Here is a 15000-nt window from a genome sequence, read left to right on the forward strand (position 1 = left end):
GTTTACAGACATGATACTCCACTATGGTTGACCTCACTGACAGCACCAATCTCGTTAAAATCATTTTTTCAAACACGGAGGTTAGCTGACAAATGTATGCGTTCCTGGATTATGTTCACGGGCTCAACAAACTTGATTATAACTTTGTGCCTACAAGTAAAGCAAAAACTCTCTTTTTCATGGATAATGTTTTTTTACACTTAGGTCGGCCAGAGGAGATTTACAATTTAGGCGCACAGAAGCCAACCCATGTTAAGGATACCTTGGAAAAACTAAAGTAATGTGTGATAAATTAGGGCATGCTTGGAAGTTGGTAAACGTTGATTTTGGGTTTTAAACTATTTTGGAAAATAGCTTTCAAATAGAAACACACAATTTTAAATTTACAAAACATGTGTCAGAGGATCAACATCCATCTGTCAGTTGTGAATACAAAGTGGAACCGCTAGTCGGTGTTCTATACAGATGGCTAATAAAATGCACGCGTACTGATTAAATAACAACGTGAAGGTGAGGTAATAGAAAATACAATGATGAGAACGACAAGGGGTATTTGGATGAGGAAAATTACAATGAAAGTGTTAAATTGTACATGATTAAATTGCTTGTTTAATGAGGGGGTTGTGTCCCAACCCTACATGTATGTGTAAGGGCCTCCTTGATTTTTAGTTGATTGAAAAAAGGCGTCGGAGTCTGGTGTCAAGGATTGAAAATTATCACGATTCCCGTGTTGTTTACAAATTTTCTTGCGCAGGCTGTAGTGCCTGTCTGTTATGTCGGGCGAAAACAAACCGACAGCTTTGCTACATGTGTTGTGACCATTTAACATCTGATTAAAGAACTCGCATATCTCTTCAGCCCACATTAATGGGTCAGAAACATGCAGATCCTTTATGCGAATCAGAGGAGTGCCTTCTTCAACCCTCACCTTGGACACCGCCTTCCATGCCTTTTCAACTAAAAAAATCTAAGGAGGCGCTTACCACAGAGTAGGTTGGGAAAAAACCCTCATTAAACAAGCAACGTTAATCATGTCAATTTAAACACTTTTTTTTTTCATTATCTTCTCATTCATTGTATTTTTCTACTACCTCACATTCACGTTGTTATTTAATCAGTACTCATGCATTTTATTAGCCATCTGTATATATTATAACACCGACTAGCGGTTCACTATATGTATTCACAACTGACGATGGATGTCGATCATCAGAAACATGTTTTGTAAATTTAAAATTGTGTTTCTATTTGAGAGCTATTTTGGAAACAATTGGCCTCTACATTAGTACAGTACATGTATGACTCTACATTAGCACATGTATTTCTCATACCAAGAGCTTCATCTTAAAGTCCCTATGATGCTTATTTTTTTCCCAGTATTTTTAACTTTTGGTTTAACCCATTGACATTGTAGTACGTACCTTCTTACTTGTACTTACTTAGGCCCATTGCTCCAGGTGGAGCATAGGCCATCGACAACCCCTTGCCAGCGAACTTGAACTGGGGCTTTTCGTTCAGCTTCTTTCCAGTTGCAATCCTATCAGCTTCAGTTCCGCATCAGTGACCCGTCGCCAGCTGTTTCTGGGGCGTTCCCGCTTTTTCTTTCCCCTGGGGATTCCACCTCAAAGCTTGCTGGGTGATGTTGCTTGGCGCATTCCGCAGGGGTGTGACCAATCCAGCCCCGTTTCCTTCTCAAGATTTGTTCGCTTATTGGTTGTTCCCCACGCTCCCAAAGCTCCTCATTGTGAGTTTTCTCAGGTCACCAAAAGTTAAAGATGCGTCTCAGGCAACAATTTATGAAGGTCTGGATCTTCTGGTCGGAGTGCCTGTCTTGTCTGCCTCCATGTCTCAGATCCATAGAGGAGAACTGATTTTACAGGAGTGTAGTACTGGCTCAGCCAAAAATTTTATGTGTATAAATCAGACACCTGCTAAAACACTTGGATGCACTATGAGGGAAACTTTTTTGAAGTACTACACTCCAGACTGACATTATAGATATTAAACGGAAGGTCAAAAAATGGGGAAAAAATAAGCGTTATAGAGACTTTAAAGAATGGGGTAATTTAGTCAACATACAAAATGTACCAACAGTTACTATTGTTTGGATTCAAACAAGGCAAGATGAAGCATCACGGCAGGCAAACATGAATTTTATTAAAACTTGCTTGCAGGTGCTTTAGAAATAACTAAAACAGTTACTATCAAGTTGTTCTCTGTTAAAACATGAGCCTAAGAGGTTTAGGTGATACTATATGTAGACCCTTAAGCCCTGGCTACATGTTCAAACATAGTTATAAAACATTTGTTGGATCAACAATGTTACAATATGTAGAATGCATGTTTGATGATGTTTGTTCAACATTTTTGTTGGAAGAATGTTTTGAAGCATGACTATTGTACAGTAGGCGTCCTTTCAACAATGTTGTATTGCAAAGACCAATCACAGTCAAGGGCCCAGTATCCAATCTGAGAACCATGAACAATCCAAAATGGTGGAGGTGGACTAAAGTGACCACATTCCAACAATGTTACAGTAATACCAGATGATTTTAATTGTCAATGGGAGCCAATTCAGGAATGAATGGGTTAACAATCTTTACATCCACCCCCCCCCCCCCACCCCCTCTTTAACCCATTCACTCCTCAGGCATCCCAGAATACCCCCAGTTGATGAGTAAAATCATCTGGCATTAGACAGAGTAGAATATGTCATTTAAGTATTACTCCCCTGTGTCAATGGGTAAAGGGCTGAAGGGCTTTAGTCTAAGAGTATTGTAATACATGTAGATTCCAGATAATTCAGTAACCTTAAAAGTGGACACTCACCGTTATTGAAAGCAAAATCTCCTCCGTTTGCAATTTATCTTAGGTATCATTTGATTTAGCCGAATATACTGCAAATGTTGATGCTCTTGGCACACTAAGAATACTGGATGCAATTAAAACCTGTGGATTTGAGCACCAAATTAGATTCTATCAGGTAGGGTATCAGAATATCACACATTCTGTGTTTGTACAATGTAACAGGCTTTAATCACACGGTGGCCATCTTGAGTCTCGAGGGATTGAAAACTTTTGTTTTGCCTCATTGAAACTTGTTCCCAAACATTTCAACTCGAGGCTTGGGAATGTATTGTCTATGGCCACTAGCGGCCTGTCAAATCTCATATTTTTGGCTGTAAGCCTTGAGGACAGTTTAGTTGTGTGCCTTGGGTATATGTTTGGAAATAAAAATCTTGTGTGCAAGTCAAACTCAAAGTCAAGCCTGTCTCTGCATGAAGAAAGGCAGTGGTTTTTTTCTCCATTTCTCAGAACTTTACATTTTTTTGTACAAACAAAAAAAAGGGCCTTGATTTCCCAAAATGGTGGTTTATGGCAAAGCTTGGGAAATTTGTACTTTGACTTTTTTGTCGGTACCTATAAAAAAAGGCTATGTTCAGAAAGCTAACCTTACTAATATCTGGTTGCAAACGATCCCATCCGACTCACTTGAGGAATCAACTGCTGATACATGTACATGTACAGACTGTAGTTAACTGTGGACATGCAAATTAACTTGGCAAAGGTAATTTCGGGACTGAAGGGTTATTACTGGTATTTCATTAGGCATCTACCAGTGAAATGTTTGGCAAGGTGCAGGAGATCCCTCAAACTGAGAAAACACCATTCTATCCCAGATCACCATATGGTAAGTTTTGATATTGATACTTAGAGACCCTAAAGGCTACACTGTACTCATTCACCCCTAAAACATCCCTCACTGATGAGTAAAAAAATAATCGTCTGGCATTATACAGAGTAAAATCTCTAAAGTCTCGCTCTCAGGAGGGAATGGGTTAAAATGGGAAGTTCCAAGTTTGTTTAAATCTAGTGTGCCCATGGGTTACAGAAAAAATGAGATTTCATTTGGTCATTTCACACTGCAAATTTGCATAGAATGGCAAAGGAATGACCAAAACATATACACACTGTAGGACTCAGTCTAAGGTGCTTCAACATGCAATAATTTCTTTGGTGAAAAGTGTCATTTCAACTGGAGGATACAGGTCCTTCTAAGCCATGTGAAGATCTCTTGTTTGTATGGGTTTCAAAAGCCCACCATTGAGTTCCCTCATTTAGCATAATTTCGTTCAAATCGCAAAGTCTTTCTTTGTTTGAAGACTCTTCCACATTGTTAGCTTCACTTTCCTGTGCTCATACAGAACAGAGCTTCCAAATTTTTGTTCAGATGATTTTTATTAAAGAAACGTAGATATTTGAATGAAGTGCGGGCGAGAGACGAAAGAGAGAAATTATCCTCGGACTGGAAGCACTTTCGTCTTTAGCCTCCACTTCATTCAAATATCTGCATGTACGTTTCTTTCATTGAGTCCTTTCACAGGAACACATGAGCCCAACAAATTGACCTGCTCCCAACTGTGTGGCTTCATACATGTAGCTCAGTTGGTAGAGCATTGCACCGATGTCATGGGGCCACCTGAATTTTTGAGGTGTCTATTTGAGACAGTTGCTAAAAATTGCCCAGATAAGCGGAACAATCATTTCTCTCTTTCATAATTTCTATTCTTCAATGATTCATAGTTTTTATTAACCATACCAGTAAACTTCTTTTCTTTGAAAGGACCTTGTGTTTTCAGCTGTTGCTCTTATAGTGTATGCTATTTATGGCTGAAAAATGGTTGTGAAATGCAAACTGTGAACATTGAAAGAAAATGGATTAGAGACTTTGAACCTCTTGCACTAGACAACTCCTGTAACAATAGCCTAAAAATGTGTCTAGTTTAATGCATTGTTACTCTTTCTAACAGGAGCTGCAAAGGTGTACGCTTACTGGATTGTTGTGAACTACAGAGAAGCTTACAACATGTTCACCTGCAATGGAATCTTATTTAACCATGAAAGTCCACGTAGAGGTATAGGTCACGGCAGAGTTAAATGCTTTAAGCACAGTGATGCTACATAACAAAATTGCAGGTGCTCCTGTGATGTGCTTTTGCAGCCAACAGGTTTTTTATTGAATGAAATAAATGTATGTATTTGAAGTGTTGGTTGTAGACAAAAGAGAAAAGTGTCCTTGCAGTTTGAGTTATCTGGACAATTTACTCAATAATAACTACCCAATAACCGAGAGTGAGGTCACCAGGTCAATACAGCTAGGCCTCAGTTTGAGATTTTGCTGTAATGACCGAATGGTCAAGGTTATTAAGTTGTTTATTACATGGCTAGAAGAACGGTTCTAAAGAAGAAACAAACTAATTTGTATAATCCATAATCGGCCCTTGGGCTTAGCTGCTTTGAGCCAATCACAGCACGTGTTATATCGGCCATATAATAGTATTGTCTCTTATATACCTGACAAATTTTAATTCACCTGCAGCTTCAATGGGATTCGAACCCATTGACCTCTGCGATGCCAGTGCGATGCTCTACCAACTGAGATATGAAGCCACTCAGTTGGGAGCAGGTCAATTTATTTGGCTTATGTGTTCCCCTGAAAGGATTCCATGAATTTATTCAGGTGTCCATAAGAGGTAATTGCTTAAATGGTCCAGATAGGTGTGAGGATAGCTTTTCTCATTTGGGGTTTTCTATTGTTTTATTTTCTACTGGGAGATAAGGGACACTGTGAAACATTTTGTCTGTTTTTTTTTCCCTTGGGAAAGTATTTATTGATAATTACAATAAACCTAAAATTGACTTCATCAGCAATAAAGATACATGTAGTAACGTGTATCATCAGCAATTATTATCGACAACCATCGACAATAAACAGCCTGTAGCACAATTAGCGTTATTACAATGAGAAGCCAAAGCCAGGGCCCTACAATGTATTCTGCTTTGTTTTACAAATTCACCCGCACTCTGATAATTTCCACTTGTTTTCAGTTGTTCCTTCTAGCCTTTAGGGTATCGTATCTCATGTGACGTCACGCACTGGCTTGACTCTGCATTATTGTTATCATCTCTCAGGTGAAACATTTGTCACAAGAAAATCACTAGAGCAGTGGCAAAAATCCACCTGGGGCTTCAGGATAAGGTTAGCAATCTCCTAAAAATAAAAATAAGGGAAAGAAGTGGATTTACGAGTCAGCTTTGTATTGTGGTTCACACTCTAATATATAACAGGTAGACAAAATAAATTTGATAAAACTGAAATTGAATGTTTAGCTCAACCGTTTTTAAGTTGCCCTTATTCACCGAAGCACTGCCAAGAGTGTTTTCTTTTTTTCCTGCATGGAGTGTGGATGGTTGCTTCTTATCGCACATTAGAGATCGGCGATATGTTCAGTGATGTTTCAAAGTGGATCGTTTTTCTAGAGCTGATGCCACCACCTGTTCCTGTACGAGGAGTGCTTAGTTTTACTCCCCATCATATGTTTTCAATGCCTTCTGTGTGTGATCGCTTGTCTGGTTCGACGAAGTTCAGGCAATGCTTAACTGTCAGACGATGATAGCCCTCGTCTGGTAGGTAACGGCATAAGCTTTCCACATGTTGCTCATCATGCGTGTTCCTGGCAATATGTGAGCGCGCATAATAGGAGTGTATCTATTTCTCTACTCTGGGAATGGGGTTGTTTCAATAGTAATAGCCTGTAGCCTCCGTTTTGTAGCTGCTGTACACGGGTCTTGTACATACAATGTAACAACTTAACATTGTTATCTAAATTATATTACAGAATTCAAAATAAATATCATGTTCAAGGTACCAAAGTATACAATACAACTACCCGCCTTTTGTCCGCCTTTTCTAAATTTATGAAAACATTATTGACAATTTACGTTTTCATTTGTTTCCCAGACGAGTTCGGTCAGTCTTTCATAACTCAGTTCCAAATCCATCTTGTCCCCAAATCAGTGCTTAGTACTATCTGAAACAGTTCCAACGTGACCAAATGCATGAACTTATCTTAAACGGAACCAAACACGTTAGTGACTCATCTATTGACCCGTGAATCAAATCATTTTATTTTACTGTTATTGCTCGTGTCATTTTTTGTTTATTCACAATTTGAATCTTAGCTCACGCTTGGAAATTTGGACGCTAAAAGAGATTGGGGACATGCGAGAGACTATGTTGAGGTATGAACAAGACCTGCGTTGAACTGGTTTTCTTGTTGATTCTTAGTTCAGAGTCAGGTTGAACAAAACCTTAGTTTAGTTTGATCATTTCAATCTTTTTAACTGGTCAGTCGCTGTACAGGGAAAGAATAATTAAATGTCGGCTGGCATTCGAAGCTTTTTGAACTAGAACTATTCTAATCAAGTCTTTACTCACGTAAGTCTCCTCAGAAAATCAGCCCGTGATCAGAGTAAAAACTGAGTCCTTTGACTAGCTCTTCTAAGCAATTCTGTTTTAGACGATAGAATCCCTTAACTTGGATTGCAGATGAAGGAAGAGGCGCAAGAACCTGTAGGGGAACAATGAACCGTTTAAATGGAAAAAAGCAATGGCCTTATACAATATTGTTTTATTGATAGGCAATGTGGCTCATGTTACAACATGAAAAATCAGAGGACTATGTGGTTGCAACTGGAGACGTTCACAGTGTGAGGGAATTCACTGAGAAAGCGTTTGAGCATGTTGGAATAAAAATTGTGTAAGTGAGGGATATCAGTTGAATTTAGCATTTGGAGATTCATTTTAAAAGGAAGAGATTCTCCAATCTTATGCACGTGCTTTTTACGAGTATCATGAAGATGCAGCGCGCTAGATTTTATTATTTTACTCACTCGAATGATATTGGAAAGCTTAGGATGAAACTTCACTAGACGGTTTGCTTCTTACAAATTGCCTGACATTCAGCTGTTTCCTTAGATTGTGCACAGTCCCTTATTTTCCCATGCTCTGACGCGGAGCTCAACCTAAAGAAAGAATTGTCACTGACCTGTGGTTGCTTGAGAAACAGGTCTTCAAGTCCCCAATCACCATCCAAACTGTGGATGTCTCTGGTGAAATCTTCAAATGTAGACACTTCTCTTCCATGAACGGCTGCAATCTGGGCTTATAATGGCCATTTTCAGGGGAGCAGGGGTGGTGCAGTGCTGAGAGCACTCGCCTCCCACCAATGTGGCTCGGGTTCGATTCCCGGATTCGACGCCATATGTGGGTTGAGTTTAAATTTGTTGGTTCTTTACTCTGCTCCGAGAGGTTTCCAGTTTTCCCCTCTCCTCAAAAACCAACATTTGATTTGATTGTTTCTGATTCCCGTTGATTTGTAGTCTCCCCAAAAGGCAACTTTCACGATAGCATCATTTGACTACAACTATAGCTATCAGAATTCAGTTTGTTTGTCTTTTCTTATTTCAATTTTGTTTTCCCAGCGGGGTAAAAATAACAATAGCTCTAATTAGCATGAGACAAGCTGTAGGATTCTGGTACTTGTAGTCAAATGGCGTCATCATGGAAATATCCTATTGGTAGACCACTCGGGCTCGGCTAAATAATCTTGAGACTGAAAGTGCCGCTGTGACCAAAAATAAATTCTTATTTTTCTTTGGATTTCAAGACTATGTTAACTAAACACTAAGCGACCAAAGTTTTAAGCCTTGATTTAAAAAAGACACATGTTTATTTTAACTGGAATTTCTCTATTGAATGGTCCACCATTGCCAACTTTATACATCGTAATCTTGAGAGAGCTGGATCCAGGAGAAAATTACGTCAAGGGCTCACTAGTTTAGGAATGGAATGCGTGTGTACACCGCAGAATTAATATGCAGCACGGAAGTTTTGGACTTTCAGACTTTTAAACTGTCCTTTTGAATGTATATCACACGCTGAGATTTTAAGCTAGTGAGCCTTTGACGTCACTTTTCCTTGGATCCAACCCTCTGAGGTCCATTCGGTCAGTTTTGAACGTGAGTAGTGGCGGGCCGTGAAATCCAAAACTTACACACAAAGTAAACCGCATTCGGATAAAAATCAAAGTTAGGTGTAAAGCAAAAAGTTAGGTGTTAAGCAAACACACTTTAAAAATCTGAAGAAAAAATGGAGGTAATTTTTTTTATCACAGGGGCACTTTAGTTCCTGGTACTTTTCAACCATCTCCTCTTTAGTTCTGGTGATATTCTGGTCCGCTGGCAAAGCTATGTCAGTAAGGGTCCATTTCTGTGTGTCTTTATGCACTAGAGTAATATCTGGCCGATAATGCTTCAGCACTTTGTCTGTGTAGATAGTCATGTCCCAGGTAATCCTCACTTCTCCATTTTCTGCAGTTGGCAAGGGTTGATACCATACTTCCTGCGCATCTCCCAGTGTACCCGCAGGGCCACCTTGTCGTGGCGCTTCCTATACTCTCTCTGGGAAAGCGTCTTGCATCCACTGACAATGTGTCGTACTGTTTCAGTGGCATCTCCACACAATCTAAACAGTGGTGTCTCTGAGGTCATATCTATGCTGTGCTTGATCGAGTTTGTTCTTAAAGCTTGTTTCTGAGCAGCAAGAATCAAACCTTCTGTGTCCTTTTTTACGAATTCATTCCTGAGCCATATCCAAGACTCCTCTCCACCTTCATCTGATATTTGTTGGACAAACGCACCATGTAGGGCTTTCTCCTTCCAGTTTTAAACTTTCTCGTCTTTCCGCCTCCTCTCATAGTCCTGCAGACTCTCTTCTTCGACAATCACTTTCTCGTTCAACGCAGCTTGAAGCATCCACTCTTTGCTCTCTCTTAGAGAGCCATGAAGGGATTTGATATCCCTTCTTACACACTCCTCGATGTCGATCAGTCCTCTTACCCCTTCCTTTCTCAGCAGGTACAGCCTCGCAACATTACTCTTGGTGTGCAGTTGTCAAGATCTTCCTAGTTCTTCTATCCATGTTGGCTACCTCCTCCATTGTCCAGTCCACAATCCCCGCACTGTAGCGTAATACACCTACCGCCCAGGTATTGATGCCACCGATCAAATTTCCTCCATTGAGTTTTGATCTACACAACTTCTTGACTCTTCTGATATACTCCGATGTTATCTTGCCTTTCATCTTGGTGTTGAGGTTCTGGTCCAACCGTAAGATGCCAAGGTATTTGTAGCCTTCTTCCTCTATTTCCCCTATACGCTGGTCGTCGGGTAATTCTATTCCGCTACTGCCAACTTGTCTTCCCCTTCTCATTTCCAGGACAGCACACTTGTCTAGCCCAAACGACATCTTCATTTCTGGCGAGAAGATCCTTACTACTTGAACAAGTGAGTCTAGTTGATCTTTGCTAGCTCTGTACAGCTTCAGATCACACATGAATAGTAGGTGGTTAATGGGCTTCGTGTCACTATAAACAGTAGTGGTGACAAGGAGTCACCTTGAAAGATTCCTCTCCTAATGTCCACCTGCCCGAGGGCCAGTTCACCATGCTGTTGCTGATCATAGAGATCATATTCTTGGCAGCCCCAACCATCTCCAGGAATTTCAGGATCCATGAATGGGGCACCATATCATATGCCTTCTTGTAGTCTATCCAAGCCATTGACAGGTTTGTCAACCTTCTCCGGCAGTTGTTCAGGATTGCCTTGTATACAAGCAATTGATCTTTAGTTCCTCAGGATCCCTTCCTGCACCCCTTCTGTTCATCGTCATCTGTTAGCAGTCCATTCCTTTCCAAGTGGTGGTATAACTTCTCTCCCATAACTCCTGTCAAGAGCTTCCACATCATGGGTAGGCGGCAATAGGGCGGTAGTTGCTGGCCTGGGCACCCTTCGCTGTGTCCTTTTGTATCAAAACTGTTCTTCCCCTGACCATCCACTCTGGTATATTGCCTTGACATATACAGTCTTGCAAGCATTCTTGCAATCTAGAGTGCAATCCTGTCAGTTTCTTAAACCAGAACCCCTTAGCAAGATCGGGGCCGGCTGCCTTCCAGTTTGGCATCTTGCTCACTCCATTTCTAATATCCTGCACAGTGAAGCTGATATCTTCTTGCACCTCTGTTGTACTGAACTCCTCCTCTACATCCTCTAGCCAAGATACATGTATTCTCTCATTGTGACCGACTTCCTCCGACCAGATCTTGCTCCAGAAGAAGGTTGCTTCTGTGGGATCAGGTAACACCGTTTCTCCTCGTTCCTTTCCATCTAGTGTTTTGTAGAACAGCTTCTGATTGGTTCTAAACAGGTGGTTCTGTTTGAACTGTTGACATCTCTCGTCGTATCTTTTGATCTTAACTCCACCTGCCTTGATCTTCTGTTTCAACATGCGTGAGACATGTTTCCTCTTCGGACTTCCTCAATCTTTTTCAGGTCTTTTCTCCAAGTTTCGATATTCCCCTTAATCCTTCTCTTCCAGAATGGCTCTTCAGTTCTTCTCCCTTTCCTCCCTTTTATCATTTCCATTCTTTCTGTAGTAACATATGCAGCTGCATACATTAAAGAATTCAGTTCAGTGATGTTGTGCGTCTGAATCCTTTTGACGGCTTCATTGATTTTTCCAACTTCTGCTTTCAGCTTCGTTCTTTTGCATGACTTCAGTGATGGTAATCCTATTCTCTGTTCTAGTTGTATAATTTCTAGGATCCTGTCACAGAGGGCTTCCAGTTCTGGGCTGATCTCTTCTTGTAATTCTTCAGCAGTGAAAACTCTGGGTTCCTCTTCACGTTGGTGTTCTTCTTGGGTATTAGATGTTGTTTCATGGTCTGGTGTATCTGTGGTAAGAAGCTCTGTAGTTTCAGTCTCCTGATGTTCATAGTCTGGTGTATCTGTGGAATGGAGCTCTGAAGTTTCAATCTCCTGATGTTTATGTCTTACTCGTATGGCTATTTCCTCTTGCTCCACAATCTCTAGCCACTTCTTGTTCTTAATCTGGCGTACTTGATCAGTCAATCTCTGCTCGGTGAGTTCTGTCAGTTCGTTGTTGATGTAACGGGCTTTCCACAGGTTTAGCAATCTTTTCTGTACCCTTTCCTCTCTGGTTCACTCCTGATGTAACATTCAAACAACCGTTTGTTATCCTCCTTTGACCATCCCAATCTCGTCTGTCGTTGTTCACCAGTAGCAGGATGACGACCGGGCCTGCGCTGCTGATCCACAGGACACCTGCCGGACGCGACACCTTGACTACAAGCTCCGGTCCCATTGACGTTGTTAGTGTTAAATTCAATATTTGACATTCTCTCATCAAATGAGGTTGTTGTAATCCTAACACGGGTGGCTTTTGGGTTGTTGGCACTTGCCAAAGGTGCCACCCAAGACTCTGTTGGGCGGGAGCGTCCATATTCCCGTGGTAGGCTAAGGCACCAACTTGTTCTACCCCAGTGCCCATTTTTTATTATTATTATTATTATTATTATTATTATTATTATTATTACCCATCCAGTTGCAGATTTGTTTGCCTGTATTGTATAATGTGAACAGTATAGAATAATCAAGAAATTCTTCTGATAGCGACTTTACTTTATATTAACTGGACACAAGAAACTAAGCAAATTAACAGTCGACCGCCTTCTCTACTTTACTTACCAAGGAGAGGTGGCGGGTGAAATTTACAAAGACAATACAGATCAATTTTACTGAGAGTTGACCACCCTACAGTCATCTCGAAGACCCAGCAATCATTGTCCACAGTCTTCACCGCCTACAACATAATCAGAGCAATTGCTTATAATCAGGGGATACTTCATAGCTGGCCCATGACATAATGTTTATGCTGCTGACCATTCAGCATAAAGACAGGAGTGCAGGCAACGATTCACTCGACTCTGAGGATGGCTTCTACTGACGGTGGATATCGAAACGACAGGCAGTAATAAGAATCCTTCTAGGGACTACAGTCACCCGCACGATCTGAATACAAGAATGCCACTTTACTTTCATTATGGGAGTAGAGAAGGCGCAGTGGTGAGGTCACTCGCCTCCCACCAATGTGGCCCCGGGTTTGACTTCCAGACTTGGCGTCACATGTGGGTTAAGTTTGTTGGTTCTCGTATCGACTCCACTTGGTTTATCTCCGGTTACTAACGACCTACGATGATATGAGTTGATTTCTGTGCAGTATCCCGAATTAGTGCCCCGGAGCGAAAAACAGTTGACACGTAAATAAAGTTCATCGTCGTTATTATGAAGATTCATTTTTTTGGGCATGCTTGTCTTATAGATGGGAAGGAGAAGGGGTCAATGAAATAGGCAAAGATGCAAGCAATGGCAAAGTACTTGTGGCAGTAGACCCCAAGTTCTACCGGCCAACTGAAGTGGTGAGTTCATCAAATACATTGATTCAACTGTTCTTGCGATGACCCTGGTACATAATAAAATGGTCATATCGTATAGCAAGCGTTGTGATTGGCTCAAACCGCGTGCCTAAAGACTGCTTTTCACTAGCGACGGAGTCGGAGTCGTAGTCTGAGTCCTTAGAGCGCTTATGACCTAGAGCGGAAAATCAAAGATCGGAGTCGTAAGCGGAGTCATAAGCTCGACGAAAATCGGATTCGGAAGAATCAGAACGTTCCCATTTTCTTCCGACTCCGCTTATGACTCCTTTCGCTTGTGATCCAGTGAAAACTAGGTAGTCGGAGTCGGAAGCGGAAAAGGAAGAACCAACCAGTCACAATGCTTGGAATCGAGCTCTGTGGTTTATTCTCCCGCGTCTGCTTCCGACTCCGACAATACAGTTTTCACTGGATCGTAAGCGACGGAGTCATAAGCGGAATCGGTGTTCTGCTTCCGACTCCGGCAGTTTGATTTTCACTAGGTCGTATCGCTATGCGCTTCTGATTACGACTCCGACTCCGACTTCGTCGCTAGTGAAACCAACCTTAAGCTTGTGGTAGTTACGTTGATACAACTTACAAGTGCGCTCTGTGCTGACGACACCGAAGAGAAATAAATGCCGGTTGTTTGACTGGAAAATTTGGCAGAAAACTGCGCTTTCTTTATCGAAAAACATATAACAAAGCCGGTTTCTTTGTTCAAACCATCAAGGAACGAAGACTTTCGAGATAAAATCGCAGAAAAAGGCCGAATCCTTCATATTATCAGGCGCAATCATCAGTACAACAATAAACTTTACTTTAACTATAATATTTAAGATACCAATAAAACATGCTAATATCTCCGAGGAAAATGGACTTTGAGAAATTCTAGTTTTCCAGCAACCGCTACTCAATATTATCATTTTGTTAGAAGTGTGACACTATTAAAACCTTGATTAAAACCATTGTTCAGCGCTTCCGTAAACGATGTCGAATTTCTCTGTCCATAGGCAGCCCAAGCTCGGTATACGATATATAGACTTTGTTGCGAAAAATTAACTTTGAGCTTATAAATGCTAAAGCAAGCTGTAAATGTAGAAATAAACTTCACCTACCTCTACGTACAGTTGTCCTCGCCTTGTCTGTGCAATCGGAGCGCAGCTGTGTCCATTTTAGACGGGTTTGTGGCTTACGAATTTTTACGATGTTGCTAGTTGTCATTTCCCCCCATAAAGAGTTGAAAGGCTGGTGACTCGCGGCGATCTCGTCCCACAAATTGCTCTCGTATCCCAAAGCAACGGACAGTATCTCCATAAAAACACCACAGCCTTAGGGCCAGATAAATTTCCTATCAAATTAACTCCACTCCGGGATCGCACCACGATTTTTGACGTATAAATTCCAAAGAATGTTCGGCTTTTTATAATCTTCCCATGCGCTCGCCTCTTTGTGTGGCTACTGCCGTTATAGCTCGATGGCGATCATTTTACATTCTGCACTCTCATTGGCCAAGTCGAATTGTCCAATGAGATTTTTTTCTCTAGAATGTTCGGGACTGTAAATAACACTATTGCTATATCCCGTAGGGAGAACAACTATAAAGTCTTCTTTTAGACAAACCATTCTTCGGATACATTCTCTCTGCTCTTCCTTTAAAGATTTTTGCAAAAAAAATCGAAGCAACAGCAGTTGTAAACATAGCCTAAATATCATTCCTGTTCAAAATCATTCTCGGCGGCCAAAATTTGATCAGATGTTAACCGATGTCACTAGAAGTATGATTAAAAATTCTTCAATCAAGCGTAGCGAGGCTCCAAGAGCTCTG

The 15000-nt window shown here is 41.0% G+C and overlaps 1 protein-coding gene across 1 annotated transcript in view; it reads left to right on the top strand.

Moving 5' to 3' along the window:
• LOC137996298 (GDP-mannose 4,6 dehydratase-like) overlaps nucleotides 1–15000 on the top strand; it is a 34469-nt gene that overhangs the window by 17021 nt on the left and 2448 nt on the right. Inside the window, 6 exon segments of the mRNA XM_068841706.1 lie at nucleotides 4812–4916; nucleotides 5974–5994; nucleotides 5997–6040; nucleotides 7024–7083; nucleotides 7483–7601; nucleotides 13082–13178. Coding sequence (XP_068697807.1) covers nucleotides 4812–4916; nucleotides 5974–5994; nucleotides 5997–6040; nucleotides 7024–7083; nucleotides 7483–7601; nucleotides 13082–13178 — 446 coding nt within the window.

This window comes from Montipora foliosa, chromosome 1 (assembly GCF_036669935.1).
Source record: "Montipora foliosa isolate CH-2021 chromosome 1, ASM3666993v2, whole genome shotgun sequence".
NCBI lineage: Eukaryota > Metazoa > Cnidaria > Anthozoa > Scleractinia > Acroporidae > Montipora > Montipora foliosa.